This window comes from Neofelis nebulosa, chromosome 15, assembly GCF_028018385.1.
Source record: "Neofelis nebulosa isolate mNeoNeb1 chromosome 15, mNeoNeb1.pri, whole genome shotgun sequence".
Taxonomy (NCBI): Eukaryota; Metazoa; Chordata; class Mammalia; order Carnivora; family Felidae; genus Neofelis; species Neofelis nebulosa.
In genome coordinates, this window is record NC_080796.1 from 63,594,196 (window position 1) to 63,621,858 (window position 27,663).

The 27,663-nt window shown below is 38.9% G+C and overlaps 1 protein-coding gene across 3 annotated transcripts in view; it reads right to left on the reverse strand.

Moving 5' to 3' along the window:
- Window positions 1-1,305: 1,305 nt before the first annotated feature.
- EPRS1 (glutamyl-prolyl-tRNA synthetase 1) overlaps window positions 1,306-27,663 on the reverse strand; it is a 72,659-nt gene continuing 46,301 nt past the window's right edge. For all 3 annotated transcript variants that reach the window (XM_058701758.1, XM_058701757.1, XM_058701759.1), the window contains 14 exons: window positions 23,252-23,485; window positions 21,949-22,211; window positions 19,825-19,876; window positions 18,708-18,917; window positions 18,256-18,328; window positions 16,666-16,745; window positions 16,331-16,432; window positions 15,141-15,296; window positions 14,459-14,656; window positions 13,796-13,969; window positions 9,005-9,165; window positions 6,554-6,632; window positions 1,767-1,831; window positions 1,306-1,669 (listed from right to left, as the gene is read on the reverse strand). In XM_058701758.1, the coding sequence (XP_058557741.1) occupies window positions 1,519-1,669; window positions 1,767-1,831; window positions 6,554-6,632; window positions 9,005-9,165; window positions 13,796-13,969; window positions 14,459-14,656; window positions 15,141-15,296; window positions 16,331-16,432; window positions 16,666-16,745; window positions 18,256-18,328; window positions 18,708-18,917; window positions 19,825-19,876; window positions 21,949-22,211; window positions 23,252-23,485 (1,998 nt within the window). In that variant the 3' untranslated portion in view covers window positions 1,306-1,518. The remainder of the gene's footprint in view (window positions 1,670-1,766; window positions 1,832-6,553; window positions 6,633-9,004; window positions 9,166-13,795; window positions 13,970-14,458; window positions 14,657-15,140; window positions 15,297-16,330; window positions 16,433-16,665; window positions 16,746-18,255; window positions 18,329-18,707; window positions 18,918-19,824; window positions 19,877-21,948; window positions 22,212-23,251; window positions 23,486-27,663) is intronic.

Here is a 27,663-nt window from a genome sequence, read left to right on the forward strand (position 1 = left end):
AGAGACAGAGATGGGAAATGGCGCATTGTTCACAAGAAACCCCAAACGGTTAGGTTGCAAAGGACTTTGCTGGATTGGTTAAAGAGGAGAGACTGGTCAGATAGGCTGAACCAGACTTGGCTATAGCATTAATATTTTATTCCGTTACTGATGGTGAGCCCTGAAAAGCCTTTTAAGGGGAAGAGAGACATCTTGGTACGTTGTACATTAAGGAAGAAAACACCTGTGGCAATGTGGGGCCCGCCTGAGACAAAACTCCGGAGGCCAGTGTAAGTAACTGACGTCAGAGGTTAACAGACATGAGGCAGTAGAGGCATCTGTGAAAGGGGAGACCCAGGAGACACGAGTGGGAATGGCGGGATGTTGTGCTGGCCAAATGAACACAGCAGACGGTGTGTTGGAGAGGCTAAGATGACTCCGGTTCTGGTTTAGGTTACCAGGTACATTTTGGAAATGTGAAGCCCTTTAGCAGGAAATACTGTAGGAAGAGCAGGTCTGGGAGTGGACGGTGAAACGAGGGTTTTGGGACAAATAGCCTGAGAATATGATGGGAACATTCGAGAGGCCTGAGGATGCAGTTGGAATAAGGTCTAGAGCTCAGACCTAGAGAAAGAATGTTGGCTGGAGTCATCCTGTTCGTGTTCTCTGAAACCATGGGATTAGAGGAGGTAGACTAGGCAGCACCAGAAAAGGGCCAGGTACAGAAGTTTGGCCTAGGAATTGCCTAGGGAAGAACGAAGAAGAAGAATCAGAGTGGGAGGGCAAGTCATAGGAGTGATTTTAGTAAAAAAAAAGAAATGTTTTATAGCAGCAGAAACGCAGCAGAGTGATATGGGAAGACAAGAGACTGAGACGTTAGCTTGGGTCAGAAGTGGCATTAGGGGTCGCAGGGAAAATGGCGGTGGGGCGGAGGCAGGGCGGGCGCAGACAGGTGCAAAACAAGCAGCGGAAGTGAGGGGGTTATGCCTCCTTCAGAAACCATGGCCTGTTGGTGAAGACCCCACCGAAACCAGCAGTAACGAGAGGGAGGAAGAAGCTCACGGGAAAGGTATGGGGTTTCTTTGTTTCTCGGTCCATTTGTGGTTTTGTTTTGTCTTCTAAACAGAAAGATTTAGGATAATTTTAGATTCAGGAGAAGGAGTGTAGGAAGAGAAGGACTTCAACATACAAGAAACGAGAGGACTGCTTGTTCGAGGTCTGAAACATGAGGGAGACTGGGTTCTCAATTTTCTTCATCTCTTTGTAAGGACGTCCTGTGGTACATAAATCATGTATTTCAGAAATAAATGAATACATAAAACAGTATTAATTCATGATATTTATTACTGGGGTTGTTTACAGAAAAGCCTTTTTCCCACTGTTAATTTAGGCCTAAGAAGAAGGGGTCTGTGTCTCATGTGACCTCCTATTAGAACTTTTATTTTAAAAAATCATAAAACTGTCTATATCTGGGAAGATATTAATATCAATTTTTTTAAAAAGTGGGGAGGGTTGGAGATAGGAGTTTTGCTTTATCCCTTAGTAACTACGACCAAACAAGGTATAGAACTTGGCAGGGTTCTTGCCACAGACGCATCTGGCTCCCGGCTGCAGCTCACAGAGCGGTGTGAAGGGGATGCAAAGGCTTTTAGCTCCCATGGATGGAGCCCCAGGTTCAAGATCTTGATCTCTGAAATTAAAAACAAATTAAGAATTCCACTCATTTATGCTCTAAATTCCCATTCTTTTTCACTGCAATACTCACAAGTTCTGTTAACTACATTTACCTAGCAGTGGTCTTTTTGATCCAGTCTTCACAGTCAATTTCCCCACAGAATGGAATCTGAGCAATCTAATAGAAAAGAAAAAACATTCTGGGTTTAGAATTCCATTCCGTAAAAGGAATACCTGAGTTGAAGCAAAAAGGACACGTCTCCCATGGTAGCTGTTTCAGGCCACGGTACCTTTCCAAACCTGCAAGAAACTCTGCTCAGAGGTGTAAGGGATGGGAAAATGTTTTTGTCCCTCTATCCAAAACCCATACACTGTAAAGCAACACGACAAAACATCTTTGCCATACACGTCAATGTCCAAATAAACTGGCTACAACACAGTGCCTGAAGAGAGGAAAGAAAGGATCGGTAGATCTGAGTCCAGCCTCTCACTGTACTGCTCTCATTTCAGATCCGGACACTACCTGCTCTGCCTAGGTGACCAGTTGCAAGTAGGACAGAGGAGAGATGACGAATAATAAACTGATTTTTAAACTGCCGTTAACGATAACAATGAACAATCAGGTAAACCTCGCTTTATGCCATAATGCGATAGGCAAGTGAATCACTTTAAAAGTCCAAGGGTACTCAAAGTCAAAAATAATTTGTATCAGAAAAAAATAACTTCTCAAATTTTCTTTTACAGATCATACAGAATAGCGGGCAGAATCAAGAGAGCTGGGATTTTACCCTAATTTTGAAATTCATTGCATATTTGAAGCTCTCTAGCTCTGAATCTTCTTTTGTAAAATGCGTGTTGGACTAGACAAGAATTAAGAGTTCTCTCAGCTGTAAACCCTAAACTTTTCATAGCATGTCTACTTCAAAGTGAGGTTTGTATGCAAGAACAATTATGTAACAATCCTGCAGAAAGTTCCTGGAGATCAAGATTAGCAGCGGGGAGATCAAAGATGGGGACAATCCCCAGACATTAGTTTAAAAACAGAAAGTTATCCAGCTCCCTCATCAATTTTTTTTTTAATGTTTATTTTTGAGACAGAGACAGAGACAGAGAGAGAGACAGAGGGAGTGTGTGTGTGTGTGACCAGGGGAGGGGCAGAGAGAGAGTAGGGGACAGAGGATCTGAAGAGGGCTCTGCAATAACAGCAATGAGCCCAAGCTCAATGCAGGGCTTGAACTCACGAACCGCGAGATTATGACCTGAGCCGAAGTCGGACACTCAACCAACCGAGCCACCGAGGCGCACCCCCTCATCAATTTCTGATCAACTACTTTGAGCCACACATTCCATACTCAAATCATGACCCTCTTGCAAACCCCTTATAAGGCACTGGGAATTTAGTTAAACATACTTTAAAAGGTTTCTCTAAGAAGTAAAGTGAAAGTAACAGTAGGAAATTATAAAAAGAACAAGTAATTCATCAGGTGAACATTCTGCAGGATAAGGAATAGTCAGTTATCTGTCTCTTATTCAACAAAGTGTGTTAGCCTAATTCCCAAAATTGATCAACTGTTATTTTGATAATCTGCCTTAAGACAATAAAGAAGTGATAACTTGCTAGGAAAATCCCGGCAGGGTAGTGGGGGGGTGGGAGGGAATGAGTGGGTGAAGAGAAGGTGTAAGGAATGGTATTAGTAAGAATTTTGAAACATTTTAATAAAAATTGTTTATGCGATGAAAGTGGAAGCAAAATAAACTTAGATATATAAGGGCTGAAAGAACCCAAAGTTACCCCCCTGTATTGAAATTTGGTAAATCATTAGCATTTGTACAAACAGAAAGCATGAAAAGAATGTACATTCATAAAAGTATTGTTTAAAATTCATTACAAAAAACAGAATGGGAGGAAAACTTGGAACCACTGTCACTGTGCAATGATAAAAATATTAAGACTTAATTACTTAAAGAGGGTCTTTGGATTATAAATTTAAATTTGGTCTCTTAGAAAATTTTGCTTTTATTTTTAACCCACAACACAACTATATTTTCATTACTTTAACAAATTCTACAGTAAGTGGTCTTATTTTCTTTTTCCCTAAGAAAAAATTACTGAGCCTTGAGAAGGGATTTCTAAAATAATTTTTAAAATTTAAAAATGCCATAGTATGGAAAAATTCAACTGAAGTTATTTATACTCATAAATGGTAATTTTGTAAAAATGCATGTTTTAATTCTTTGTAGCTTCAAAGTAAAGTGTAGGTGGTAAGACGTGAAATTTCTATTTATGCATATAATTCATTAATATGAAAGGAAAATATATATTTTTAGCCTATTTATTCAACCACAGAAAAGTTTTTAACTTTTATTTTTTATTATTTCTATATGCTTTAAAAAGATACAATTTTCCACAATGTATAATATCTTGAATTCTGAAGCAGAAAATGTTAATGACGAGAAATAGCAATACTCAAAAATCATAGTGATCAACAGATTAGTAACATACATCAAGACTAAAAAAATTATACATAAATAACATTTGTTTTTCATTTAATTATACTTTTGAAAAAATTTACTGAAGTTCTATAAATCAGATCTAATTTTTTTTTTCATTTATACCAACAAAGAGTAGAAAATCAAACTTTCACCTACATGCAAGTTCCAAAGATCCCTTTCTCCTTCTCCCCACCTAGTAAATACAGTTTTATTTACAAGAGCCTCAAAGGTTGCTTGACGGTCAGTCAACACACAGAAGGTGACCAACATGAGGGGAGGTGGGGGACAGAACTGGCTACTGATACAAGAAACAAAATCTAATCTCTACGTGCTCTTTGGACACACAACTAACATCCCACTTTGTGCTTTAGAATAGATGTTGAAATCTCTAATCTGATATTAGAATAAAAGATATGACTCTACTGATATCTGCTGAGATTCCTTTCTTTGAAAGCAATGGATTAACTGATAAGTTACTCTATTGATTTATTAACTCTTACATAATGTCTTTACCAGACTGGACTGCAAAAGTGACTACTATATTTCCATAATAAATGAAACATTATTTTTTTTTTTTTAAGTTTATTTTAAGAGAAACAGAGAGAGAGAGAAAGCAAGCAGGAGAGGGACAGAGAGAATCCCAAGCAGGTCCTGTACTCTCAGAGCAGAGCCCGACGCTGGGCTCGATCTCACAAACTGTAAGATCATGACCTGATCTGAAACCAAGAGTCAGATGCTTAACCAACTGAGCCACCCACCCATGCACCCCAATAAAGGAAATTTTAAAAATTCAGTAATTAATGGAATAAAAATAAAATCATAAATAAATTACAGTGAAAGAAAAAATAAACATTGAATCTTTAGCCTTCTATCGGAAGTATGTAGTCTGAGGGGCTCCTGGGTGGCTCAGTTGGTTAAGCGTCCGACTTCGGCTCAGGTCATGATCTCACAGCTTATGAGTTCGAGCCCCGCGTCGGGCTCTGTGCTGGCAGCTCGGAGCCTAGAGCCTGCTTTGGATTCTGTGTTTCCCTCTCTCTGCCCCTTCCCCAGCTCTCTTTCTCTCAAAAATAAACAAACATTAAAAAAAAAATTTTTTTTAATTAAAAAAAAGAAGTACATAATCTGAATCAAGTGACAACTTCCAGAAACCAGAAAGGTGGAAGATCACAAAGGCAATAAACCAAGAATAATAGAAACCTACTGAAGAATTATGGATCTGAAGGGGATTTTAAGATTATCTATCTTGTACTCATTTACAGATTAGTAAACTGAGAGCCAGAGAGATTAACACATTGTCCCAGCTCATGCAATAAAAGACATATTAAGAGGTTATGACCTGGGGCGCCTGGGTGACTCAGTTGGTTAAGTGTCCCACTCGATTTTGGCTCAGGGCATGACCTCACCATTTGTGAGTTCGAGCCCTGCATCAGGGTCTGCGCTGACAGCGCAAAGACTGCTTGGGTTTCTCTCTCACCCTGTCTCTCTGTCCCTCCCCCGCTCTTGCTCTCTCTAAAAATAAATAAACTTAAAAAAAAAATAATACGTAAGAACAAAAATATACAGAAGAAAGTGCATTAAACTTAGTCAAAATGACATCTAAATTTTAGGACCAAGTTTGCCTCTGTAGAGCTCGGGGTAATTCATTTAGACTCTGGCCCCTGGTTTTCTCATTTATAACCTGAGAACACAGGATTGGTTGTAAAATCAAGCATGAATACCAGAATATTAAAGTTCACAAGTGATTCATTGCAATAATTAATCATTGTGCAAATCAGGACACCTCTTTTCTTTGAAAATTAGAGAAGTTTCAGCTAGGAACATCTGCATACTCACAACACATAAAACTGATAAAATTCGAAAGAACCACTATGTACCCACCTGATTAGAAAGACCTAGGTTTTTTAAAGGAGCGTGAAGTACCCATTCATTTTGAAAAACAGGCTTAGACATGAGCAATATTTTCCCCCTTATTATTCAGAAAAGCTCAATCAATTAAGATCAGGGAATTGAAAATTTTGACATGGATTTTTAACCTTATTTTAGGAATATGCACATTATATTTCAATATTACATTATGTTAACGCTTACTTCAGGAACTTAATTCAAGATGAAAAACACCTTCAGCAATTAAAACATTAAGGGTCATACAGAATGAATGCTGTTTAGCCAGTATTTAAAGTGAGAGAAAAAGTTTTTACATAATCAGTGCACAGTGTTATCCAGAAATGATATAATGCTGTAATGCTTTAGGAAAGCCAATGGAAAACAGGATAAAATGTGGAGGAATATATAATCCTGTTGTGTGACTGGCCTTATAAAAGGGATTAATATCATGCATAAATTCAGTGAGTCTTAAAATACCATTACTGAGATATTTTATATTCAAAACTTTCCAGAAGTCTCTTACCTTCCCAGAATCTAGCATCTTCTGAAAGTCTTCCATTGTATTAGCCACGACCATATGAGTCTTAAGGTCTTCAGAAGCCCTATCAAAACATAATTGAAAAAGAATGTATTTTTTCTTACTAATATGACAAAGTTTTCTTTAAAAAATAAGCACAATCTAACAAAAGAGCAATTACCTGGAAGTGAGAACTTCTCAATTTGAATCTCCACTTTGTCACTAACAGCAACACGCAGTAAGTCTCAGTCAACTCATCATTGTATTACCATTAACACTAAATGAAAGGGGAATTTCCCAAGCATACAACAGGTAATACTTTTTTTTTTTTTTTAAGTTTGATTTATTTAAGTCACTTCAACATGGGGCTTGAACTCATGACCCTGAGATCAAGTCACAGGCTCTCCCACTGAGCCAGCCAGGTGCTCTAATTACTTTTGTTACTGCCATTAAATCTCTACTAACCAACATTCTATTCCTGTCTATGCCACTACCATCTATGAGAGTCTGTATCATTTTTTAAACCTCTTTGGTCTTAAGTTTTTCCCTTCCACAAAACTGGAAAAACACTCGAGTAATCTAACTACCATATAGGATTATTGTAAGAATCGAACACAAAGGCATGAGCATGTTTTAAAAAAGGAAAAACAATAAATACACAATATTCGAGCGGTTATCGTATACTACATAACTCCCTTATAAGAACTTCTAAACTACATTTAGAAATGGAAATAAGTATTTATTCTCTTCCACATTCAAAGCCACACAACACATGAGGACCACTCATGGGTGGTGACAAAGAAAGAGAAAGCATATGCTTCTTTTCTGACTCTCAGGTCTAAGACCATGTGAATTCTGTGCCAGTGCCTGCTAGCTCTCCACCAGATCCCCTCCTGTGGACTTCTTCATATTGAGATAAGCTTATGTGAGTACATTACAGCCAATGAGATCGAGAAAAACGAATACACGCTTCCCAGGCTTAAGACTTAGGTGGGAAAAAAGTGCACCTTTATGCAACCTACACTGTTAACAACTTTACTGAATAAAAATGCCAATGAAAAAAACTGCTTTTTAGCCACTAAAGCAGTTTTGCAACCAGGTGTGTGCATCTGAAATCACACAGAGAACACTTTAATACTACAGATAACCAGAATCTATCTTAAAACCTGTCAGGCTCAGGTATCTTTCTGTTCCCAAAGTTCCCAGGTGACTCTGAAGAGAATCCCTAGGAAAGAACCACTGTCCTAAATACATTACTTACTTACTTACTTTTTAATGTTTTATTTATTTTTGAGTGAGAGTGCGTGCGCTCAAGTGGACGGGCAGAGAGAGACTGGGACAGAGGATCTGAGGCGGGCTCTGCACCGACATCAGAGAGTCCTATGCGGGGCTCGAACTCACAAACCGTGAGATCATAACCCAAGTCAAAGTCAGACATTTAACCGAGTCCCCCAGGCACCCCCAAATGCACAGCAGCATTAAATGGCAGCAACAGAGACGGGCAGCGTTCTGATCTTTCACCTCTGACAGTATTACCTGTTCTGAGTTCAGATGGACTTCAAATGCACTATTCATTAGCTGGTTAAGTAAATCCTTGAAGTCAAGAGACTCATTATCATTCCATTTTAGGGCAAGCAAGCCCAGAGAAATGAAACCATTTGCCCAAAAACGTAAGCAAGCACCAATGCCACAGCTAAAATTAGTTCTTTCCTTAAATGCATGATTTATGGGAGCCTAATGAGTCCGGCACAAGGCATCAGAAGATACAGGAATAAACACGATGCAGGCACTACCTTCCCCCAAACTGAACCTCCATCCCCAGGGGCAGTGGGCCTTTCTCTCTGCCTCGGGTGGGTAGGAGAGAAAATATGGTGCCACACACACACACCAATCTTCTAGTGCCTCTGACTTGGAACCCCTGATTCTAGAAGACCCCTCTCCACAGGTCAGGGCAGCCCTGAAGCTTCCTCTCATCCCGGACCTACAATCTCAACCGAAAGGTTCTTAGCCTTGGCCACAGGTCATCACCACGTGGGGAGCTTTTAATACTACAGCTGCCAGGCTCACTCTAGACCTACTAAATTAATATTTCTAGGGAGGGTTCTAGGCACTGGTATTTTTTAAAGCTCCCTGGCTGCTGCTAATGTCTACCCACACAGATGACAATCAGTGCCTTAATCCCCCAAATTCGTATGTCATAAAAGCCTGCATCTAAAGTTAACCCCAATTAGTCCATGGGACAGAGAGGTCACTTGCTGCAAACCTATTAAGCAGAAAGCTCTTGGAAAAATCGTCATGCTACCAGTCAAAAACACAAAGAGAAACGTAAATGAAGAACCATGGGAGCTCAGAGGGAAAGATGGCTTCCAGTTGGGGTGCTCAAAAAATCCCTCAGTAAGTTCTCAAAAGCTGAACAGGATTTCAAGATCAGAGACAAAAGCAATTCTAAGGACTAACTTTGTAAAAAGGTTCACATGGATGTCTTCCAAAACAGCTTGAAGTTTAGTCTCAGCCTCATTATCAGCAAATGTCAGCTTTTCTCCAGTATCTCGTCTGACAGCTACAAACTGACGGCTCTTCATATCACGTGGCCCAACTTCAAGTCTGATTGGAACTCCCTAGAAAACAAAAAAGACAGTTAAAATGATACATGCATGTCTCCACTCGAAGATAAAGAATTATTTCATGGCTTTATCTACCATAAATCATAAAAACCCCGAAATCAAAGGCATTAACAAATAAAGATAGCAGGCAATATTCCTAAGATACTAAGGTGATCTCCAATAAGAACGTATGAACCTAAGAAAAGATGTAGTGCCCAAGTGGTTTTGAGCTAATAAAGTATTTAATGGAGAAACAGGAGGGTAGTGCTGTCTAGATCAGTATTCTTGACTCTTCTCAAATGACAGCACGCGCAGAAAGTTACATTTGTGTGGCACGAGCTGGTAAACAGAGGCGGCTTCTTGAAACTAAGGCCACCAAACCATTGATTAGCATACCTTGGCACATCTGGGACTCTTATGGGGCACGATGGTATACTCTGGTTGGTCTCAGGTCTGGACACTCTACTGTGCAGCAGAATCTCTGAAGGCTTGTTAAAGCAGAGACTGCAAATTCTCTGCCCCCCAGAATTTCTTATTACACTAGGCCCAGGAATGGGGCCTAAAGATTGATATTTCTCACAAGTTCTCAAGTGATGCTGGCACTGCTGGTCCTGGGGCTACACTCTGGGAACTACTCCCCTATTCAATACCTTTGGATTTTACAAAGACGCTTAAGGACTAAATGGAACTTTAAGCCTGTGAATGTTCAACCCTCATGAATGCTCCAGGAGGGGATTAAGGCTCAGGGAAACCTTATTTTTAGGGTAGAGTACCTTACCTGATAAACAAACTGGTTTTGTTTTTTTTTTTTTTTTTTTTTTGAGTAAATGAGCTCTAAAACTAATTTGGGGTTTTCAAATTTAAGTTAGGCAACCTCTACATATACGGTTTTGCTGATAGTAGTCCTCCAAATCAAAGCCACAGGAAAATTTTAAATGTTATTCTAGAAAAAATGATTTACCTTTAGAGAAGCCTTGTTTTATAAAATAATGAACACCATCAAATTGTTGTATACTAAGTATGACATTATTTCATTGTTTTCCTTTATTTACCCAATGTACATGCATGTGTAACAGTGTTGAGTGTAATGAGATTTACAAGAGGGATAAAAAACAGATCCTGTCCTCCAGGAGCTTCCCATTTGCCAGGCAAATAAGGCACGCATACAGACAGTAAGTACAGAAAATCAGAAGTGGGAGACCACCCTCAGCTGGAAGAGAGAAGAACGTTACTACAGAAGGCAAAAATTAATGAGGGATTTCATCAAAACTGAGGAACATTCTATGAAATAACTGACCTATATTTACAAAAATGCCCATTTCATGAATGGCAAAGAAAGGCTGATGAACTACTCCTGATGAAAGGAAACTAAAATGACACTGACAACTAACAGCAATAGATGGATCCTATACTGGACAAGGAGAGCCATGGCAGCCCAGGGCAGGGCGTCAGAGCCTGAGTGGGGCGAGAGGGCCTGAGAAGAGCCTGGCATGGAGTGACACCACCCTTGTGGGATGGGAAGGGCATTCATGTGGGGAGTGGGCGGCAAAGGCAGAGAGAGACTGGTTGTATACAGAGGGGCTGATCAAATAAATCAAGGTATTAAGGATAACTGGAGCTAGGTGTTTCACTGTCAGAGAAGGGAGTGAAAACCTGGAATGGGAGAAAACTAGAATGAGTCCTGTTTTTTTACTGGAATTGAAAGTATTAATGTGAACTCCCGGTTATCAAATTACATAGATATAGAAACACAGACGTAAATTTGTGTGTGTGTGTGTGTGTGTGTGTGTGTGTGTGTGCGCGTGCGTGCGTGCACATCCCCAGTCTGCAGCCCCGTCTACTGAGAAGGTCTGGAAAGAGGGACAGCTCAAAAGTGATGAAGGCGTCCAGCACAAAATACCATCTCTGCTCAGAGAACCAGGGTTTCTGTGAGATACGACTAATTCTAGTACCAGACAGCAAGGAAATGCTCAAAAGTCAGCTTTAAGGGATTTTATGAGTCGTATCAAAGATACTTTGAGCCTCAAAATAATGATTGTACTAGATTATAATCCACTGAATGACATGAGAAACCATGGCTCCACAAAAATATTTTTTTAAAAACAAAAATATGTATTATTTAATTGATTAAAAGGTGAATGTGGAATGTGCTGTGTCAAGATCGTGATAATCAAAGAAAAGCCTAAGGAATTATTCCAGAGTAAAAAAGACTAACAAGATGTGATAACTACATGTAGCTCAGTTTTGAACCAGATCCTTCTGCTATGAAAGACACTAGGGGACAACTCAGAAAATTCGATGGGGTTCAAAAACTCACTGGTAATGGATCAATGTTAACTCTCCAATTTTGTGTTCATAGAGTGAAGAGGCATCAGGCTAGAATCTTACTTTCAACTGGTTCAGGAAGGAAAAATTAATTTTTTGTACTATACATGCTTGTCACAAAATTGAGACTGTCTGGGGTGCCTGGGTGGCTCAGTTGGTTAAGCGTCTGACTTCAGCTCAGGGCATGATCTCACGGTTCGTAGGTTTGAGCCCCGCGGCGTCGAGCTCTGTGCTGACAGCTCAGAACCTAGAGCCTGCTTCGGATTCTGTGTCTCCCTCTCTCTCTGGCCCTCCCCTGCCCGTGCTCTGTTGTTCTCTCTCTCTCTCTCTCTCAAAAATAAATTAAAACATTACAAAACACATTAAAAAAATTTATGATTGTTTCATGATAGCAAATTTTACAACCGAGGTGGAAGAAATAGCACAAGCAAAGACATAGAGGTGGAAAAGAGACTGTCTGAGAACAGAGACAAGGATGTATGAAAGGAGGTTAACAAAAAATAACAGCTAGAAAGATAATCTGAGGCCAAACCATAGCAGAGGCATAGATTTTGTTGATAGTTTTTTTCTAAGTAACAAGTTACGAATTTACTCATAAAAGGCTGTTTGCTTGTTTTTCTTTTCAATAGCAACACAACATGATCCAACATAGTAAAAGGAAAAGTACTGAATTCACTCACATTATTTTCCCCCTTTCTATTTTCCTACTACAGGAAGAGTAAGTATTAAGGAAGTTGTGGGGGGTCGCAGGGTCTGGTCTCACCACCAAACCGTACCCCCAGTTATTCAACTGAGTCTCACAGTACATATCCCGCACCACCCCCACCGCCTCTCTATATAAAATTAATTACTACCAAATGAGTATGAATCTAGATCTTTCAAAATACTTTCTTTCCTCAGGAATCCTAGGACTAAATGGAGATTAAAATGGCATTAAAAAGTGCCATCAATACTTTTCACTAACTGGAGAACTCTCTTGGTGTTCCTTAGTTTTCAGAATCATGTTTGGAACACAGGGGCTTTGTTTTCTTTCCTGAGAACTGTAGACAAGGAAGCTGTGGGAGAGCCAACTCCTACTAAGAGGTCCCCTTCACGGTACAGGTTCAGCAGGATATGAAAAAGAAGAGTGACGGGGACAAAGTCAAGTCGGTTCTAAGAGAAGAAGGGAGACGAAAGGGGAACAACACAGAAGGGAGAAGTGAATACGGATGCCTTTTTTCGCCTTTCAATCCAGCCAGCAGCAGAGTACGTTTCTCCTCTAAGTACTCATGGGCTCAGACGAGCTGCCACCAGAATCACACAACAGTTACTTCTAAGTAAGCAAAAAACACTGCAGTTAAAGGCAAGTTATGCAGAGAAAACGTTTATCTTTAAAGTCTTCATTAAACGTAGGAGAGTAAGTAAAGGAAAAAGCATTTTACACAGAAGGGAAGCAGAATGAATATAACTACTAATTTTTAGCACAGAAGATTTACCTTAGGGGCCAGTTAAAATAAACTGGGCCATTAATAGCAATTTGGGGAACCCTATGTGTGTTCACACCGAATAATCTCCCTCCTGCTGAGCTTCCACACTTGGGACCAGCTTGCAGCTGCAGTGTCACTACCTCTTCTCGCATGTTTCCCGGATTGTAAGTTTATAAATTCTCGACTCCTCACTGCTAAATCTAATATGATTCCCTTGTTAAATAAAGCATATGAAATCAAGTTAAATCCGAGAAGTTTACAAAATGGAATTAACAATATAGATTATTCTACTAATGACAATGTGCAATAAATGAAATTCGTCTTAAAACATTAAGCCAGAATTTAGCCTTGAATATACAAAATAAAAACCAACAAATTGGTGTTGAAAAACAATGTGGTGTGAAAAACCAAATACGATGATCATCTCTGATGTTTTACAATGTCAGCTAGGTGATAACCATGCACCGTTATTCTGACAGTCTTACTGTTTAAATAGCTTAAATATTTAAATAGCTTATTATTATATGAATTCTTGGTGTAAACATTTTTGTATTAACAGTCTTAAGTTTATTAATCATATAGAAGGTCTTTAAGATCATTTTTATTCTAACAATAAAAATAAGCTTCCACAGAAAAGATTTTAAATTTAGAAAATATGTAAGCTTTAGGTATCCCTCTCTGTAACAAAGATCTGGACTTTGTCTAAGTGAAGTTTAAGTGAAGAAGAAAAAAAAACAACTATCCAAACAGAGAAATGTAATGAGAAGCCTTATGTCTCACAAAAGCATATGCATAAAGAAGCTCTAACTCCAAACTGGGAGTGTGGAAGGGAAAGATACAACTGAAGAATTTACCTTGAGCTCCCAGTGGTTGAACTTCCAACCTGGAGAATAGTTATCTCGCAAATCAACTCTAACTCGAATATTAACACTCAGTAACCGCCTTCGATAATCATTGCATTTCGCAAGCAGAGCATCTCGGTCTTCTTCAGAAAGTGCATTTGTAATGCCACAAGGAATAACCACCACCTAGAACCAGCACAATGTCACAAATTTATACAAAGAAACAGTGTACAAAGGTAATGAAGTCTTACCGCTGCAGGACACCCAGATGTCAACTGGGTGTCAAAACCAACTAGGGACTATAAATTTTAACACGGATCAACTTATGTGATTTCTCATCTCCACTGAACGTGTAGCACTCAGCTGCATTACTTTTCGATGCTAAATGCATTTTTACTTGACCTACTATATTTCATTAAGCCTATTGTAAGTCATTTCAAAAAATGATTTCTAAAAGAGTTTTACCTAAAAAGCAGCTAAAAATTACGAGCAAAGAAAACAATAACAGAAATGATACATGTAGTTACACAATACTAACAGATCATACTCTATGTTGTTTCTATATTAGCAAAATCTACCTGAATGATACTCAGAAAAATCACCCTTTCAAATTTCCTTTAGTAAACAGGGCTTGTATTTTATAAAAGGAATGATAAGCAGAAATATTTTCCTTACCTGAACACAAGCTACACGGGGTGGTAATACTAAGCCCATGTTGTCCCCATGAACCATGGTCATAACACCAATAGTGCGAGTTGTCAGGCCCCAGGAGTTCTGATAGGCAAATTGCTTCTCTCCTGGTGTCTTTGGATCTTCAAAAATAATTTCAAACATTTTGGAAAAATTCTGCCCTAAATGATGTGATGTTGCTCCCTAAAAATAGAAACATAAGCTTTAATTTTAATAACCCCAATCATGCCTCTGAAAATGATTTCTATAAGATCACACACCCAAAATGACACTAGATATATAAACTTAGCTTCTTTGATTTTTTTATATTAAGTAAATTCTTAAAGCATAAATGATACAACAAAGAGACTAGGGTTAGTCAAAAAAAACACTACAGAAGTGTATTTGCTGGGAGCAGTCCCTTTCATAGGATTAATTTCAACTACAAAGGCTAAAAAAGAATCCGTGTTTTGGTAATTCAGGATACAAGCCTTTGCTTAACTAAGTGACCTCAGAGATTTAGAGAAGAATGGGACAGAGAAGCCTGAAATTATATGGTCTAGGAGGCACATGAAATGTACTGATTTGTTTGAAAATGGTCTACTTCTCTGACGACCTGCAGTCTGTTGGATGTGCCCAGAGGCTATGCTCATAGTCCCTATGAACCGCTTGTGCACTTTGCTGATACCTGGATGGCTCTTCCACTAGCAGATATAAATGCTTCTACGGTAGTTGTATAGTCTCCTCCTGCAAATTTTTCTTTTTCAGTCTTTCTGCCTTTTACAACAGGAATTGCCAGGAGCTCTTCGTACACCTGAGCATATAAGTCAAGTATCTGCAAGACCTGTAACAACATTTTAAATGTGAAAGCGATCAAAATTCATGGTGTATTTATTTCTTAAAGGTCTATAAAACTGTACTATTTAAAACTAAATGTGGTGGAACAAGCATCTCAAACAATAAATACCTTTTTTTTATGGGAAGGCTAAAGCAGCTAGTGTGTATTTATTATGGAAAAACATTCAACCAAGTAGGGTAAAAGAAACTGAATAATTTTTTTAAACGTTCATAAGTTTAGAATACAAGAAAAATAGGGGCACTGGGTGGCTTAAGCTTCCAACTTCAGCTCAGGTCATGATCTCACAGTTCGTGGGTTCGAGCCCCGCGTCGGGCTCTGTGCTGACAGCTCAGACCCTGGAGCCTGCTTCAGATTTGGGTCTCCGTCTCTCTCTCTCTGACCCTCTCCTGTTCATGCTCTGTCTGTCTCTCTCTCAAAAATAAACATAAATTTTTAAAAATTAAAAAAAAATAAAAAGAAACATTTATGAAAGATATAAAAATATATAGTAACCAGGGTGAAAATCTTCTGAAGAATAATTAATTTCACCCCTGGGATTATAATTTCCTCTATACATGGAAGTCCAAAAATACTTTCATTTGAAAATATAAGGGCTGCCTGAGTGGCTAGCTGGTCAAGCATCTGACTCTTGATTTCCACTGAGGTCATGATCTTGCAGATCGTGAGATCAAGCCCCACGTTGGGCTCCATGGGACAGCACCGACCCTCCTTGGGATTCTCTCTCTCTCCCTCTCTCTTTGGCCCTCCCCCACTCGTGTTCTCTAAATAAATAAGTAAATAACTCGCTTTTTTTTTTCTTTTAACAAGTAATACATAAATTTTAAGTAACAAAACAATTATACCAGGAAATTATCTTTTAAAGTTATTTTGAGATCAGATTATATTTCAACTTGTATTTATTTGTTGAATGATTTCTATACAAATAGACAGCACTGTATTACTTACAGCTGGGGGAAAATAAAAGCACAGCCTAGACAAAGAAATGGAACATAATTAAGATGGAAGATAACTTCTTATACCTCTTCTGCTGCTTCTTCAAATGTAGCAAATGCACTGTGCCCTTCCTGCCAAAGGAATTCGCGAGTACGTAGGAAAGGTTGAGGATGTTTGAACTCCCAACGCTGGAAGAGGCAGGAATATAATTTCATCATTATGGAGAGCATTTCAATTTTTATTAACAATTTCATGTGGTAAGTAATCAGAAATCATAATTGTAATCCATAACTGTAATAAAAAAATACTTCCATTCTCCCAATCCCTTGAATATAAAAATCAGGAGAAACAAAATGTGCTTTAAAAAAAAATGAGTAAGAAGAAGAATGAAAGAACAGAAGAAGAAAGAGTGTGTACCTACCACGACATTACACCACTGATTGAGCCTGATGGGCAGGTCTCTGTGTGACTGCACCCATTTTGCATACGCAGGATACATTACTGAAAAGATACAGGCAAATACAGGCAGAGTTCATCACTGAAGATTTTGTTTCTCTTTGAAGGCTGCTAACAGTTACACCAACAACATAATTACCAGAAATTAAAATGATGTTTGTGTAAATGTGTATCTGACGTATGTAATGGTAAGTAAAAGGTATTGTTATATTTTGCATAAAGCGGATTAGTCAAGAAAATCTATCTAAACTTGACCTTATTTTATGTTCTTTTTACATTGGGATTTACATTTGACATTAAATTTGACTGCTTTTTAGCTGTTTTATTTTCAAAAACACTAAGTGAAGATCTTAGAGTATAGATCATGTTCTATGTCATGTTCTTTGCATCATTATACTGTTCAATTCTCATTCAATCCACAAAGTAGATACTTGAATCTCATCATTAAAGATGCAGAATCTGAGCATAGAGAAGTTAAATAACTTGCTGAATCCTGCAAGTTAGATTTTATCTATTTAGAGTAAACCTATTCAATGCATCTATCCAAAGTATGGAAGCTCTTATCATGAACTGCTAATTTAAGGGAAGGTGTCGGTCTTATTATAGGTACTCACGACTACCTAGAATTACTAAAATAAAACTCTGCCTATCTGAAAACAGTTGGGGTCATAATTTCAATAATGCATCCTTATATTATACAAGAGTTATCCCTAGGAGTATGAAATAAAGAGCAAACAATCCCTCATTCTAAAGATGGATAATCACTTTGCAAAACACTGACAAGCCCCAAAACTCAAAACCTCCAAGTGGCACTCCTACTCACTACATGTAACTTTAGAAAAACCACTCAACCTCAGAGACCTCTTTTTACCTCCACAACTGAGACAACAGCTGCCTCCACCTCTCCCACTCACTACTTTAAGAATAACACGCCATGGAAATGAAGTCACTTAGGAACCTATAAAAACCTATACAAATATGAATGTCGTGTTAAAATGACTAAAAATTCCTAAGAAAATATGGCATAAAACATTAGTGCTTGCAAATTTATTATCAATTTCAAGGGAGGCGCATGGGTGGCTCCGTCAGTTAAGTGTCGGACTCTTGATTTTGGCTCAGGTCATGGCCTCATGGTTCGTGGGTTCGGGTCCCATGTCGGGCTCCGGACTGACAGTGAGGACCCTGCTTGGGATTCTCTCTCTCCCTCTCTCTCTGCCCCTCCCCTGCTCGTACTCTCTCTCAAAATAAATAAATAAATAAGCATTAAAAAAATATTCCAAGAATCAAATTCTTGGCAAGTTCTGAAAAGCTACAGCATCAAATCAAAAATGATTAGTGTTTTTTATTTTTAAAAAACCACCTTCATCCTAATGACTACCGCACACAGAATAAAATTCTACGCAACTTCAGTATACATTCACCTTTATCAACATTCATTCGACTCTGTACCGTCAACAAGAATTCTAAATATCACAGAACAGACACTGAGACTCGACTCTAGAAGCCACCTCTAGTGTCCCAGTGAGTGTCCTCCTGCTCCAAGGCCCGTCCTCACCTGTTTCACTAGTAGGACGAACGGCAATTGGTTCTGCCAACTCTGTTTTGCCAGATCGTGTAACCCAAGCAACCTAAGAAGAGAAAATCATTTTCCGCACATTTTTTAAACAGCAGTTTAGAAAAACAGCACTAATGCAGGCAAATCTCTACTTCAATTTTTGCTAGAGAAATTAAGGCAAGTTAAAATAATTGCCGCTGTTCATGGTAAGAAAAGTAGACACTTACTGTCCGTATAAATGTTTAGCCAAAAGTAAGAGCCAGTTAATGTAACAAACAGAACTGTAACTTGCCCTGAAGACAGAAATATATATATACTTTTAAAAGTGGCTGTATATTTATCTAAACTGGTTGTTGTAACTTGCCATTTAAATTACCATTCAAGTGTGAACTGAGAATACACTTTCGAGTTGATGAGAAAACTGTAAAAATAAATAAAGCAAGCTGACTTACCTCAGGGGCAAAGTCAGCAACATGAGTCTTCTCTTTCTCTAATGCACCTTGAGACACAAACATGGGGAAATAGCAGTTTTCAACACCCAGTTTCTTGATCTCAGCATCAAAAAAGTCCTTGATGGATTCCCAAATGGAATATGCCCAGGGACGGAGAATATAGCAGCCACTTACATCATAGTATTCAATCATTTCTGACTTTGTGATGACCTTTTTAAAAGAAAAATATAGTCTGTGAAGCCTAAATTAAACCAAAATTACACTACAAGTGCCAAGTGAATGATAACCAAGCTTCAAATCTGAAGGCTTCCACTGTTACTGTGCCCGTAAAATGGACTTTCCTCGGCTGAGAAACACCAAGCCCTAAACTCTTAAGATCTGAATTCCAATCTTGCTTCTCCTGTTTACTATCTTTGTGACTTTGGATTAATCCCTTTACCTCACCATTAAAAAATAACAACAGGGGCGCCTGGGTGGCTCCGTCGGTTAGGCATCCCACTTCGGTTCGGGTTATAATCTCACGGTTCGTGAGTTCGACCCCCGCGTCGGGTCTTGTGCTGACTGATCGGAGCCTGGAGCCTGCTTCTGCTTCTGTGTCTCCCTCTCTCTCTCTGCCCCTAACCCACTCGCATTCTGTCTCTGTCCCTCTCAAAAATAAATAACATTAAAAAAAATTTTTTTTAAAGCCTAAGTGGCCCATGGGGCGCCTGGGTGGCTCAGTCGGTTAAGCATCCAACCTCAGCTTAGGTCATGATCTCACGGTTTGTGAGTTCAAGCCCTGCCTCGGGCTCTGTGCTGACAGCTCAGAGTCTAGAGCCTGCTTCGGAACCTGTGTCTCCCTCTCTCTCTGTTCCTCCCCCACTCACACTCTGTCTCTCAAAAATGAATAAACGTTAAAAAAAAAACAAACAACCTTGAATAATGACTATCTCATAGGGCTACTTCTCAATTCGATGCTTTATGTGAACATGCTTTGAAAACTGGGACACGTTAAAGGACTATACTATATATTACTAACAACATTACACATTATTACTTTGTCTGAACGTTAGAACCTAAATACAACGTAGTCTTTGAGAAATTGAAAACATAAAAATCAACTGAATAAAATACTCACTTGAGAATACCAATCTGCAAGATTTTCTTCTTTTTTTGCCTCAAGGCCCAACCTGCAGGCATGAAAAATAAAATATGAATCCCTTCGTTCACCAATTGCTTGTAGGTTGAATGAAAATAAGCCTCAAAACAGATTAGTTTCTCTTCAGTATGAGTTATTTCCATATGTATCTCTCTTGTATATTCATTCCCAAAATAAAGTTTTTAACCTAGAAAACAATTTCACCATCTCTTAAAGGTGGTAAGGTACTGTCCACAAAGAACTAGGAAAGTCAAGCCCAAGAACAGCTATGATTTTAATGCAGACATCTCTTTTACAGAGTCCTTTATAATTTATAAGGCAATGTATCTGTAATAAAGAATCTACTTACATGGGATTCTCTCACTAAAAAGAAGAATCTTTGACCAACCTCAATCCAGAAAAAAATTATAATTAGCAAGATCAGTGTCCCACTGAAAGTAACATACAAAAAGTATAAAAACCAATAGCTGTCTGTGTATAAATAAGCTTTACATGGTCTACAATTTTTTTTTTTTTTTAAGAGACCGAGCGCATGAGCGGGGGAGAGAGGCAGAGGGAGACAGACTCTTAAGCAGGCTCCCAGCTCAGCACGGAGCCTGACACGAGGCTCAATCCCAAGGCCCTGGGATCATGACGTAGCAGAAATCAAAGAGTCGGACACTCAACGGACTGAGCCACCCAGGTGTCCCTACAAATTTTTCTTTTAATTGCAGTAAATAAAAGTTGCAGGGGTGCCTGAGTGGCTCAGTTGGTTAAGCATCTGACTTCAGCTCAGGTCATGATCTCGCAGTTTATGGGTTTGAGCCCCGAGTCAGGCTCTGTGCTGACAGCTCAGAGCCTGGAGCCTGCTTTGGATTCTGTGTCTGCCTCTCTCTCTACCCCTCCCCTGCTCATGCTGTCTCTGTCTCTCAAAAATAAATCAATGTTTAAAAAAAAAAAAACAAGTTGCACAGACAGATGCTTCTAAAATAAGTTAGATCTGCGATTTAAAAAAAAAAAAAAAAAACTATTCCAGATGAGAATCCTTTTCTTGGAACATCAGTAATAATTCAAGCACTGTGGCTTATGATCCACATAGGAAAATTCACCCATTAGTTACGTTTTAGAGTTACCAACAAAGCTTACCGGCTTAAAATCTTAATGTATTTATATCTGACTTCTCTGCCGTTTCACTTTTGACACAGCTCAACAAGATGCCTACATGAAACCTGACCCTTTCACAAAGAGGTAAAAGGTGAGAGATTCTGTTCTCTCTTCTATTATTTTATAATCTATAAATCTGACCACCCAGTCAAAAGGCAAGAAAAACCACCGTTATATTCTGTTTAAGGAGATACTGCATGTATGATGTGAGAACTAAGAGGCAGAATTTTAAAATCAGCTAAACAAATGTAAAACCAAAAGATCGCACAACAGCAGTTGCTAGTGGCAGCTTTCTCCTTTTATTAAGCCATGAAAGGAAGCTGGCACAAAGTTCACTCTAATTTTGCCATGGGGATTACAGACAGGGGCATCACATTATTCCTACGAACTGGAACATACTGAAACAACATCTATGCCACTGTTTTGTCTTTAAAACACCTTCGTTTTGTATTTAACCAACCAAATTTAAAATCCTATTGAGAATGATGTTGTCATTCCATAAAAGATTTTCATTCAAAAAATTTGCTTAAGGTAAAAAGCAATGACTACTGTCAGGCTACCAGTTGTGTTAAAAGGGAGGAAAAAAGGATTGTTTACGTATATTTGTTTTTACTGTGTGACCAAACGAACACCTGTCACTGGTTACAGAAGAGACTAGCTGTGGTTACCAACTCGTTATGGCGGTAGGAGAAACTGGGAAGAAAGGACAAAAAAGTGTAAGAGTGAGACTTCACTGAGCTTTTTATATTCTGAGATTCCTGAACCAAGCAAACGAATCTGTTACCTATTTAAATAAACAGAAGATTGACAATAGCTATCTGCTGGCACTATACTTCCAGCGTTCTCCAACCTCATGTGACAGTTAAACTAAGCAAAATTTGTTTTTTAAAAAAGCCATTTAAGAGCTGAATTCATTCAGAGCTTTGCTTCACTCCTACTGAAGCTTCCACGCTTTATTACCTGGTCTGTTTCTTAGGCCCTTGCCCTTCTCCTGCTCCACTTGATGACAGTCCACTTCCTTGGTTTTTTAAGGAGTCTTTCTTTGGGCCCTCACTTTGTTTCTGAGGTTTATTCTGCTTTTCAGATTTATTTTCTTTTTCTTTCTTTCTCTTATCTTTGTCCTCGACCCCAGTGGCAGAGACAGGCTTATACTCCACTCCTGTCAGAGATCTGTACTGTGCCTTCAGCTGAAGGAGTTCTTGGACAGCCGTATCTACCTGCTCCTTCAGTTTAACAAAAGAGGAAGAGAGAAGATAATATTTAATTCAAATCACTGACTAAGCACCCATCTCCGAAGCTTCATAAGCAGATTTGAAAACACAAGTAAAGGTAGAGGGGAATAGGGTAGGGGTGGCGAACATTAAATACGCTAACTACTGAGAACAAAAAAATACGATAAACAGGAACAGAATTATGCAAAAGAGGGACTGAAAAACAGTATTATAACTGCACTATCCGAACGGCAGTCACCAGCCACACGCGGCTATTTAAATGTGAAGTAAATAAAATTTGAAACTCAGTTCTTCAGTCACAACAGCCGTATTTCAAGTCTTCAATGGAGACACACGGCCAGTGACTGCTGTACTGGACAGAGCTGCTACACAACACGCCCGCCATCAGAGAGAAAGTTCTGTAAGAAAGCACTAGTATGTAACAAGCACTCCACTGCAATTTAAGTTGGGAGCCATTAAACTATACATGTTGAGCATTTCACAATCATAAAAATAACAGTAATCAAGTTTCTGTACTACTGGTTAAACTTCAAAACCTGTAATGACTTACTCTTTCCCACTCACAAATCTGTACCCAAAAAAATCCTACTCCTAGGAAGTGAATAGAATTAGCACAAACTACACCAGAGCTCAAAATAAATAAAACCTGCCATTTGAGACTGATTCAGCTTTAGGAGAATGAGTAAAACAAAGAGCAGACATCAAGGGCCTACAATGAGCCAGGCACTGCTAGAGTCTAGGGCCCCATTCTCCAGGATCTCACAACCTAGAGAGAAACGGACAATTGAACCAACAGCTAAAATACACAGGGTTTAAGTACTATGCCAGACAAAGGCAGAGTCTTATATAAGAGACTGTCCAGTCAAATCTAGTTGGGGAGAGAAATGGTCAGCGAAGGCTTCTCTACTACACAGAATTGAGAACTGAAATACGTGAGCAGAACTTAGATTTGATGGGCCAGAAAGTGTTCTGGGCAAAGAATATAGCCTGAAATGTAAAAAACAAAAATACAAACTAAATATCCCACGAACCTTAGAAGCTTTTTCAGCTTTAAGTTTTCGAACTACTTCTCCTTGAGAAGCTACTTTGTCAAAAAGAACTTTGGCTTCTGGTGTTTCTGGACCCCTAGGCTCGGAGCTGTTGGTCGCACTTGAGTCTGAACTTTGAGATAATGGGGGCTGACCAGGAATGTACTCCTTCCCAGTTTTTTCCTTGTACTGAGCTTTCAGGGAGAGTAAGCATTCTACAGCTTCATTTACTTTAGCCTGAAATGAAAGACAAAAAACAATTATTTGAAACTTTGTGAAATATCTGAAAATTTCAATGATTATTAAAAATCATTTGTTCTGTCAAAGTATTCCTATAAATAATCACGGAGAAACCCAAGCAACAAAGGAGCTCAATCATAAAATAACAGATCAAAGCTAAAAAAAATGTTGAAAACATAAATCAAATTATAATCCTCTATACAAGTCATAAAAGTAAACACACATACACATATAGTACCATAATTTCTCATTTTACATATGTAAACAGACAAATAAATAATAGAATATCCAAGCAAACTGGCAGTGTCCAAGCCCTGGGTCTATAAGTAGTGGAGTCAGCATTTACAAAATCAGAACAAAGATCAGCTCAACGGCTTTGCTATACAAACCTTATTTTCATTAGCCTAGTAAACAAACACTAAATACAGCATTAAGACAAACAAACCGGTTCGGGCCCAAGTAAAGAACAGTTACATTATTCTTTTAAAAATTTATAATACAATGGGCAGGTGTGCTGAGGTTTTAATTAGACATTAACCTATATACATCATCCTCTGATACTTCAACATAATCAGAATGAAAAAGAATGAAACACTCAGCCCAACTGAGACACTTGTGATGCCGGCAGAGGACAACACAGGCAAAGGGCCCAAGCTGGACGCCTTACCTGAACGGTAGTACTGTCTAAACACAGACCAAGATACCGCTGAAAAGGCAAGGCATCAATCAGTCAGAGAGAAAAAGGGCTTCTAAATTACCCTATCCAAGCTTCACGGCTACATTATGACAATGCTCCAGACAGCTAAAAGCAACACAACAGAAACCAGGAAGATTACCACAACTGGGGTCAAAGGCGTACAGGAAGCACCGGGATACCTTTAAAGAATTTGCATCTATGAATCAACAAGTGACATTTCCTCGTCACTTATGATACAACGTTTTGGTACTGAAGTAGAGTCTGTCACACCAGGTACCACACAGAAGGAGTAAACAGAAGAGGAGAAATCACACAAAGAGAAGCTGGCAGCTTGCCTGATTTGTACCCCTGACCTGTCTCTTGTTTACATTCTGTCTTTAGAATTAAAAGCATTTTGGGGGCACCTGGGTGGCTCGGTCAGTTAAGCGTCTGACTTTTGGTTTGGGCTCAGGTCATGATCTGACAGTTCATGAGTTCGTGCCCCATCTTGGGCTCCACACTGGTGATGCAGAGCCCGCTTGGGATTCTCCTTCTTTCCCTCTCTCTCTGCTCATGATCTCTCTCAAAATAAATAAATAAACTTAAAACTAAAAAAAAAAAAGAGTTAAAAGCATTTTCACAGCAGAATCTACCTGTCCATAAGAAATAAGACACACTTAGTGATAAAAGAAGCAAGAAAAAGAAACTTCCATCAGCTAAAAGAAAGAAAATGGGAAAAAAGTTAAGGGACTTTCCTGCAACCACTTCTACAAAAACAGGCCTTTGAAAGAAGTTCCAATCTACACCATAAGCAAGTATTGACCAGAGTCTGAAGTCAAATGGCACACACTTCATGAAGGAAAAAAAAAAACCTTGTTGGGCAAGATTACAATTCAAAATATTATAAAGAAGAAAATTCTAACGTGTCCATCACTTCATTATTATATGATATTCTAAAAATAGACTAAATTATATATACTTATATCCCCTCCAACTGAGAAATGGAATACTGTGGGTAACCAAGTTTTCTATTCAGGTTATTTTTCAAAACAATGAAATTATACTACTCCCTATACAGTTTTATCTGATGACTTAGAAGGTATCTAAAGATTCTTGAATTAGAATTATCAATATAAAAAAATCAGCACTATCATTTGATGGCCTATTTATTTACTGCGTACTAGACGTTATGCTTAGTGCTTTACGTGGATCGTTTTATTTCTCAAAATAACCCTGACTCATTTTATACAAGAAGTAAAGCTTAGAAAGACTAAGCACCTTACCCAAAGTTACACACTAAGTGGCAGTGGAGCCGGGATTTCATCTAGGGTTTATTCTAGAGTCTGTGATCTTGACCCTCACAGTTTGCCAAGCATCACAGAAGGTATGAAACAATGATCTAAGTGTCCCGTTCGCTCCTGCCATGCCACGAAAATGGCATTTTCAAAAGATATCTTTGATTCTACTTGATGATGACTCCTACAATGAGGAAAAAATGTCTTTTAATATTCCAGTTTTCTGGAATAAGAGGCATTTACAAAGGGAAATTGGATGGTACTACTCCATACAAGAGTAAACAACAGAACCCTACAAAGCGTATGCTGATAAATTTTAAGTTCTTAGTAGACAAAGATCATTTTAAATGTTTTTTTTTAACGTTTATTTATTCTTGAGACAGAGAGAGACAGAGCATGAACGGGGGAGGGGCAGAGAGAGAGGGAGACACAGAATCGGAAACAGGCTCCAGGCTCTGAGCCATCAGCCCAGAGCCCGACACAGGGCTCGAACTCATGGACCGGGAGATCGTGACCTGAGCTGAAGTCGGACGCCTAACCGACTGAGCCACCCAGGCGCCCCGACAGAGACCATTTTAAACTTATCTAACGTGTGCCAAATCAAACACGAAAAGTTTTCAGTAAATAATTGTTGATGCAGATGAATGAGAAAGGAACAGCCTACACACGAACACTTCTGTGGAAAGTTTAAGATGGGAATTGGAGGAAGTAAACACGATCTGCAGATGAGAGCTGACTCATAGGGCTGTGTGCAGATTGAGAAGTACCCAAACAGCCATGTGGGCAGCAGCCACTAGATGGAACCTTTCTAGAAAGTTCTAGAAAGAACTTTAGTAAGAAAAACCTAGAACTTTACCAATTTAAAATTCTAAGAACAGAACCTTTCGAAAGGGCCTGAGCACTTTAATTATCAGCGAAAACAGTTTTTTAAAAAAATGTTTTCCAATTCTATAACAAACGTTCTCCCACTTTTTGTTCCTTTCTAACATAATTTGAGAGAACTACACCTGCACACATCAGTGATAATGACTCCAGAAGCAGATTCTCACTTGGTGGGGGAGGACGGATGACAATCCAAAGCAGGAATCCTCCCAAGTTGAGGAGAGAAAGAAATGAAGCCGGTCTCATACAAAAAAGTCTGCTAGGAGATTTAGCGAACTAAAAGTTCACAGGTTTTCAAAGAAGGGTCTTTTTTTTCCTAAGTCAACTAATTAGAAACCTGTATTTACCTTATATAAATTTTATTTAAATCTACTTAAATTTATTTAAATCCCAACCTTGTAAGGAAATCCCAACCAGCCCAATTATGGAACCCCAATCCCAGGAGCCAATCCAGCACAACAGAGGACCCAGACTAGAGTCAGGTTGGAACACCTGTTCTGCTGTTTCTCAGCTAATAGTTCATTTACCTAAATCACAATGTATCTGCTACTTTTCTCTGACACAAATCAATCAATACAAACTCCTCAGATTTTCCTAGAAGATCCCTAAGCTGTAGTCAGTCTTGTGAAGTGTCCGGTCTCACAGACAAGATGGATGGTTTTATACTTGTTTAGAGCAAAAGCAAGTTTGCATCAAGTACCAAATACAGATATAGCAGAAACCCACCACATACAAATCCTAAACAAGAAGCTCAAACTCTGTCAAGAAAAAGGATGGGTTTGTTTCTTCTTATATTCTCCCCCTTCAATCTTTATTTTTTGGCCTTAGAATTCTTAAGGCTATTTGGGGTAGGGGTGAGGGGCAGTGGTTTCCTAGAATAGCCTGTTTACCAGACAAAGGGGTAGAACGATGGGGTTTCCTTTCCTTAAGCTAAATACAGATAAGCTATGATTTGGGTTTTAAAACCACAAACACTGGTATAAAATATAAAAGAGCACAGATGGGTGGGATATTGAAGATGAATTACTGGGGGCATAAATAACGTGCCATGAAGCGAAATGCTGTAAGTGCAGAAGTAAAAGATGATCAACATCTGTCCACTGGGACGGGATCGGACAAAAAGAGGCTGTCAATGACAACATGAAACAACTGTGAATTGTTTTTGTTTTTTTAAGTTTTTCTTTTATTTTTGAGAGAGAGAGAATGGGCAGGGGAGGGGTAGAGAGAGAGGAGGACAAAGGATCCAAGACAGGTCTGTGCTGACAGCAGCCAGCCCAATGTGGGCTTGAACCCACAAACTGTGAGATCATAACCTAAGATAA